At 43.0% G+C, this 7,787-nt stretch overlaps 1 protein-coding gene across 1 annotated transcript in view; it reads right to left on the bottom strand.

The window, feature by feature from the left end:
• Window positions 1-7,787, bottom strand: part of SCN8A (sodium voltage-gated channel alpha subunit 8) — a 49,709-nt gene that overhangs the window by 11,749 nt on the left and 30,173 nt on the right. Inside the window, exons 17-20 of the mRNA XM_057387148.1 lie at window positions 6,894-7,364; window positions 6,162-6,279; window positions 5,206-5,360; window positions 4,451-4,624 (exon numbers count right to left, since the gene is read on the bottom strand). Coding sequence (XP_057243131.1) covers window positions 4,451-4,624; window positions 5,206-5,360; window positions 6,162-6,279; window positions 6,894-7,364 — 918 coding nt within the window. The remainder of the gene's footprint in view (window positions 1-4,450; window positions 4,625-5,205; window positions 5,361-6,161; window positions 6,280-6,893; window positions 7,365-7,787) is intronic.

The raw sequence follows: 7,787 nt of genomic DNA, 5'->3' as shown, positions 1-7,787 counted from the left end.
TGTTAGAGGGACCTATGAGAAAGAATACAGAGAAATCCACACACTGCACACGGGGAGCACCRGCACAGCGCGGCTGGGAACGGCGCCGGGGTCCACATCGGCCTGGGACACAGCATGGTGATTTGGGGGCTTGATTTGTCCTTTTAAAGATTTCATATCCCTTTGGGACAGAGCATGGTGATTTGGGGGTTGATTTTCCATTTTAGAGAGTTCATATCCCATTGGGACAGAGCACGGTGATTTGGGGTTGATTTTCATTTTAGAGAGTTCATATCACGGTGCTTTGGGGTTTGATTTGTCCTATTAGAGCTCATATCCCATTGGGATAGTTCACGGTGCTTTGGGGTTTGATTTTCTATTTTAGAGATTTCATATCCCTTTGGGACAGCTCATGGTGATTTGGGGTTTGATTTTCCATTTTAGAGAGTTCATATCCCATTGGGACACAGCACGGTGATTTGGGGGTTGATTTTCATTTTAGAGAGTTCATATCCCATTGGGACAGAGCACGGTGATTTGGGGTTCATTTTCCATTTTAGAGAGTTCATATTCCTGTGGGACAGCTCACGGTGCTTGGGGGTTGATTTTCATTTTAGAGATTTCATATTCCTTGGGACAGAGCACGGTGATTGGGGCTTGATTTGTCCTTTTAAAGATTTCATATCCCTTTGGGACAGCTCACGGTGTTTGGGGTTTGATTTTCTATTTTAGAGATTTCATATTCCTTTTGGGGGTTTGATCTGCCCTTTTAGAGAGCTCATATCCCTTTGGGACAGCTCACAGTGCTTTGGGGTTTGATCTGCCCTTTAGAGAGTTCATATCCCATTTAAGATATTTTATTTTCCCTTTTAGAGATTTCATAATCCCTTTTGAGATATTTCACACAACCCCTTTTGTGGATTTTATTTTCCCTTTTAGAGATTTCATATTCCATTTGAGATATTTTATTTTCCCTTTTAGATATTTCACAATCCCTTTCGTGGATTTTATTTTTATTTTATATCCCTTTTAGATAGTTTATATGACCTTTTAGATACTTTATTTTACCTTTTAGTAGGTATTTTATATTCCCTTTTAGATATTTCACAATCCCTTTTGTGTGTTTTATTTTCCCTTTCAGATATTTCATATTCCTTTTTAGATATTTTATATCCCCTTTTGGCTATTTTATACACCCTTTTATATATTTTATTTAACCTTTCAGATTTCAGTCCCTGATATCCCAAAACTCGAGTTCCAACCTTGTTGGAGCCATTTTTTTTTGTTCATATTGTGTAAACTGAGCTCTGGCCTCATGTGGGGAAGAAATTCTTTGGGATATGGGGACATCGCTTCATTTGTGAAGTTTTTATTGGGATTTCCAGACAGATTTGCTGATTTGTAAAATTCTATTCATGTTACACACGGGGTGCATTTGGTGTTTTCCACCCTCAATGAGCTGCACACCCGGGATCCTATTAAACACTGAGGGGAAACAGCTTTTTAATATTTAATTAATTTGGCCACTATTCCCATTTTTCACCACTATTCCCATTTTTACCATTATTCCTATTTTCATCAGTATTCCCATTTTCACCACTATTCCCATTTTCCCCACCATTCCCATTTTTTTACCACTATCACATTACAGACACAGATAAGACATGAACCCTTTTGAAGGAAGAAAAAGACATCCATGTACAGCAACAAAAAACAGAAAAATACATTTTTTTTTCTGTTTCCTCCTCACATGGGTTTGAGCTGAGTTCTCAGAGCAGGACACTTGCTGTGCATCATTATTTTATAAAAATTATTAGAAAAGTAACGCAGAATTCATTCTGAGCATGATGAAGAATCACACGTATATTCCAGATCCGCATTTCAAATGCATCAATGGTGTGTGGGAAAAGTGAGATTTTTCATTTTATTTTCATGTGCTTTTCCCACTTTGGTATGGAGGGCGGCCCTGGCCGCAGCAGGGGACTCAGAATTAAATGGTTTTAATTTCCAACCCAAACCATTCCGTGATTCCCAGAACCCAAAATCTGAATTTTTAGAGCTTCTTCCCCCTGGGAAAATTCCCAAGCAGGACTACACTCAGAGCATCCCAGAAATGGTTTTTTGGGGATGTTTCAGTGTTTTTTCCTGAGGATATTCTGACAGAAGACACAGCAAGCACCGAGGTCGGACCAAGGGAATCCCAGATGGACTGAAAAGCAGAAAATCCTTCACGATTACCCAGCAAAAGTCTTCACAAACACACCCGGGAAGCTTTGGGGAGGAGGAGGAGGAGGAGGAGGGGAATTGGAAAATGCTACAGCAACCTGCAAAATAACATCCGAGAGCGTTTGTTAAAATGCACAGCTCCATCCCTGCCCTCCTGGATCACTGCTGCCCCAACACCAAATCAAACCACGCCACCACATTTGGGGGAAAAAAACAGGATTTGACAGCTACAGGACACAAGGATTTTTGAAGTTTTGCTGAGATTTTGGCATCTCAAATCTGATTTTCACATTTTTCTGGAGGGGAAAATCCTGCAGCTCTTCCATCTGTGACACTGAGGGAGAAGAGGAATTCCTCCCAAAGCCCTGAGAATTCCAAATGAAATTTTCTGGGCCCAGCACTTGGGATTCTAAATTTCCTGGTCCTGAAATTTCAATTTCCTGATCCTGAAATTTCCTATTGAACGACACAATTTTCTATCACTTTGGGCAGCATAAACTCCATTCATTTTCAGCTCCCTGTACGTTGTGTTACCTGCCTGGGAATTTGCTGATCTTTATTCCACCAAATGCTTGGGAAGGAAATTAAATTTGTGCCACAGCTGCACTTCATTCACAACATCTGGAATTAAACTTTATCTTTAGGCAGTGAGAGAGATTTGGGGTTATTTTTAAAAAATAAGACTTAAAACACGCAAGCCATGTCCAAGGAAAGGTGTTGAGAGAAGATTTTAAAAAAAAAGTAAAAAAAATCAGAATTTCAATTTTCCTACAGGAAATGCTGGGTTTGAGTCACTTCTGCCCCTGAATTCCAAGCATAGTTCCTTCCACCTACTCAGGAATATTTCCAGAGTGATAACGGTGCTGAGCAGAACTGAATCATACCCAGAACGTTCCAAAGGAGAAGCTTGGAAAAACTGGGAATTCTTTTTTAAAAATATTTGCTCTTGGGGCAAGTCACTCCAGCCACTGATGGACGTGATGGAACATTTTAAAACAATCCAAACACTTGGGATTCTGAATTTCCTGGTCCTGGAATTTCCTGTTGAACCACACAATTTTCTACCACTTTGGACAGCGCAAATTCCATTCGTTTTAAACTCCCTCGCTGGGCTTCAGAGCCAAATTTCTTGCTAAAACTTCTCTCCATTGCCTTTTTTTTTCTCATTCTACCATTTATTCTCTCTTTTTTATTTCTCAGATTTATCCTCCCTCCCAAGGATTTCTGCAGGGGGATTCCAGGGCAGATTTATCCCAACCCCTCACTCCTTCTACGACCTCTGAGCTGTTTTTCCTGTTTGGTGCAATCCTTTTTCATTCCTGGGCACTGGAATTTTTGAACAGAAGATGGGTGATGATGAACTCCTTTGTGCACAAAAAACCTTCCCAAGCCTTGAGATTCTCACAAATCCTCTGCTGTTTGGAACAGACCTTGTGGGGTGGTGGGATGGGGGAGATTTTGCTGMGTTAACCACGCAAGGAAAAATGGAAATATCCCTGAAATATCAGCGAGAACATCACATCTGCACAGAGCTCCCACTGCTGACACCTCCCAGGGGCAGCTCCACACACGGGCAGCTCTCCCAGAAAATCCTATTTTCAGATGAGGGGCTGGAAAATCCTCCTCGGTCACAAATCCCAAAGCTGAACGGGAAACACCCACAGCACCCAAAGAGGTGCAGGGTTTTACCCCATTGAAAACACCAAAAGGGTTTTACCCCATTGACAGCACCCAAAGGGTTCCAGGGTTTTACCCCACTGACAACATCCAAAGGGTTTTACCCCATTGAGAGTACCCAAAGGGTTCCAGGTTTTTATCCAATTGACAATACCCAAAAGGGTTTGACCCCACTGACAACACTAAAAAGGGTTTTACCCCATTGACAACACCCAATGGGTTCCACGGTTTTACCCCACTGACAGCACCAAAAAGGTTTTATCCCATTGGCACCACCCAAAAGGGTTTTACCCAACTGACAGAACCCAAAAGGGTTTTATCCCATTGACAACACCCAAAGGGTTCCAGAGTTTTACCCCACTGAAAACACCCAAGGGGTTTTATCCCATTGACAACACCCAAAAAGTTTTATCCCATTGATGGCACCCAAAGCATTTTCCCCTGGATTTGGGCACTCACAGACATGAACTGGGATTAAACCATTCCTAAATCTAGGATTCAGGAGGGGATTTCAGGAGCAAACATTGCCAACATCCTCCCAAGATGCAGAAAAGGAGAGGATACATACAGCCACGATGAGGAAATCCAGCCAGCACCAGGCGTTGGTGAAGAACTTGACGAAGCCGTAGGCGCACCACTTGAGCAGCATCTCCAGGATGAAGATGTAGGTGAACACCTTGTCGGCRTACTCCAGGATGGTGCGGATGGTTTTCCTCTGCTCGATGTAAATATCCTCGAAAGCCTGGGGAAAATTGATGTAATTAATTGGGATTTATTGCCTGGTTTGTTATCCAGGAGATTCAAACGGTCCTGGGATACCTTGGCAGTTGTGGATGAGCTGAATGGGTGTTTTTAGATCAAGAATGTAGAAATCAAACGCGGTGAAATGAATTTTGTTTGTTACATGATGGGTTTTGTCTCCTTTGAAAGTTGTGATGCTGCAATGTCAAACTAAAAAGAAAAAAAAAACCAAACAAAAAACCACCCAAAACCACATAAAAACCAAACAAACCCCCCCAAAACAAAAAACAGAACAAAACAGAAAACTCAACAAACAAAACAAACAGAAAACAAATAAACCAAAAAAACCCTACCAAATAGGAAATTCCTGAATAAATAACACATAGTCAAACTGGGATCAGACCCAGATTTGCAGGCTTTGTTCTTGATTTAAACTAAACTAAAATCACCAATAAAGGTTTTTGTACGGTGCCACGATGGATTTCGCTGTTTCCCATATAAAAATTCCCAAGTTTGCTTTTTTCCATCCACAATTAGACATCCCTGAGCTGAAAAACTTTGAATTTCACCCATTCCACTCACCAGGGCCCCGCTGCTCAGGAGGATCATGAAGATGATGAAAGTCTCAAACCAGTTGTGCTCCACGATCAGGAAACACGTTTTCCTCAAGGTCCACCAGGATTTTCCCAACCCCTCCTCGATGTTGACCTGACAGCATTTGCARCGCTGCATGCAACCTGCAACAGGCACAGGGCACACCTTCAGAAAACGCAGCATTTCAGGGAAAAACATGAAATTATCACTGTCTGGAAGCAGTTTCGATGGTTCAAAATATGAACACGCTGAGTGTCAGTTAAAATTTTTGTGGTTTTGAGGATTTTAGTTTCGTTTTTTAGGATTTTGGTTTCGCCGTTCCGCACCCGGGCTCTGGAATTAAGATAAATTTGGGAACAGATCAGCTYGTTCTACTCAGTGAGGTCCATGCTCTTGAGGAGACAAGTGGAAAAGTTGCTGATAAAATAACCTTGAACCATTTAMAGCATCTTTGCCATGGGAATTCCCKTAASGGATCGGCCGCTCAAACGCATCGAGGCCAGGAAAGGAAAAGTACTCTGCTTCTCAGAGGCTTCAGCTGAACAAAAATCATCTTGTGCTAATACAGGTCATCTACAATTCTTTGGAAATTCTCCCCGTGAGGGTGGGGAGGTGGCCCAGRRGRGCTGGGGCTGCCCCTGGATCCCTGGAAGTGTCCAAGGGCAGGGTGGAGGGGTTTGGAGCAGCCTGGGATGGTGAGAGGTGAATTGGGATGAGCTTTAAGATCTCCTCCAACCCAAACCTTTGCCCCATTCCATGATCTACATCCGACAATGGATGCACTTCTGAGAGCTTCACTTTGCAAATCGCTCAAAATTAGCTGAGCAGCATCCAAAAAGGGTTTTGAGCTAAGCTGAGAACCAGTCCTGATCCAGGCTGGTCTAATCCTAAAATGAGCTGGGCCCCAGAACACCCCAATTCCTCCTCCTCCCTTCCCCTCTCACCCTCAGTGAAGCAGGCATCGGGGTCCAGGTACTCCTCCGGTGCCTCCACGGGCACTTCTTCCACCTCAGGCTTTATGTCGATGGTGCTGCCCTCAGAGGAGCTGGTCTCGTCGAGTTTCTGCAACACAAAACAACCCCTGATCCAATCAATAATCAATTCCCAGCAAATATCGAACTTCAGCCATTTATTGGTGATTTATACCACATTTACTGCGATGAGAGCTGTTTCCTCACTTCACTCACTGAGATCCTGACCCAACTCATGTCTCACGTTCACAGGGCAGACAGGATTGAGTAAATTATGGAATGTYCATGACAGGGGAGTTGGAACAAAATGATCTTTAAGGTCCCTTTCAACCCAGGCCACCCTATCATGATGTATATATTTTATATTATTATATATTATATATTATATATTTATATATTCTATACTGTATATTATATATTGTATATTACATATAAATTATATATTCTATATACTATATTCTATATATATTGTATATTGTATATTGTATATTGTATATTATATGTTATATGTTATATGTTATTTATTATTATATATAATTTATATATTATATAAAGACTTGTGGCTTTCCATAGAGCTACCAGCACAAGAAACTCCTGTTCTGAGCGCCAAAACATCACAAGACAGAAGTTTTGCACAGGAACCACGTGGTTTTCCCTGCCAGGAGCTCTCCAGAAGGTGAAATGACTCGAATGAATTCCCAGCACCTCTTTGCTGCCGTCGGGATCCGTGTCGCTGCTGAAATCCTCCGTGTTGAGGTTCTCGAAATCCGACTCGCCCACGGCGATGGGGACGCGCACGGTCAGGTTGGGGTTGTTGATGAAGGACATGTGATCCTCGTCGATGATGTATTTCTCCACGCTGCTGCCGATGCCGCTGGTGGTGCCGTTGCCGTTCTTCTGGAAGTCGATGTCGCGGTTGATGTCGGCGCCGGTGTGGTTGGCGATGCAGTTCACCTTCTTGTCGTAGAGCTCGTCCAGGGGTTTCACCTCGTCGGCCTCGCGCTGTTTGAAGTGCGCCTGCATGAACTCGCGCACCTTGGCCTTGGTCCAGGCGATGCCTTTCTTGATGCGGATCACCGAGATCTGCAGGTTGTTCATCTCGCCGTCGTCGTCCGTGGCCGCCAGGTTGTCGGCGCTGAAGGAGCTCAGCAGCAAGGCTAGGAACAGGTTCAGCACCTGCAGGAGAGGAGGTGAGGCTGGACTGATGCACCAGGATGGCGTTCCCAAGGCTAATCCTAAACTTAAACCCTTAAGCCTTAACCCTAAACCTAACCCTAACCCTTAATCCTCAACCCTAACCATAACCCCAATCCTAAACCTTAACCCTTAATCCTTAACCCTAGCCATAACCCTAACCCTTAATCCTTAACCCTAACCATAACCCCAATCCTAAACCTTAACCCTAACCATAACCCTAACCCTTAATCCTTAACCCTAACCATAACCCCAATCCTAAACCTTAACCCTAAACCTAACCATTCTTCCAGCTTTTATTGCAAAATATTTTTTTTACAGGCAACTGCTCGAGGTCCTCATCAAGCAAAGAACATCTTTAACATTGTGCTACCAAAATCTGTGGGACTGTTGATAAATCAAAGG

Source organism: Malurus melanocephalus, unplaced genomic scaffold (assembly GCF_030028575.1).
Source record: "Malurus melanocephalus ecotype Western Australia unplaced genomic scaffold, MMel_1.1 scaffold_1147, whole genome shotgun sequence".
Classification (NCBI taxonomy): Eukaryota; Metazoa; Chordata; class Aves; order Passeriformes; family Maluridae; genus Malurus; species Malurus melanocephalus.
This window is presented reverse-complemented; position numbering and strand designations above follow the sequence as displayed.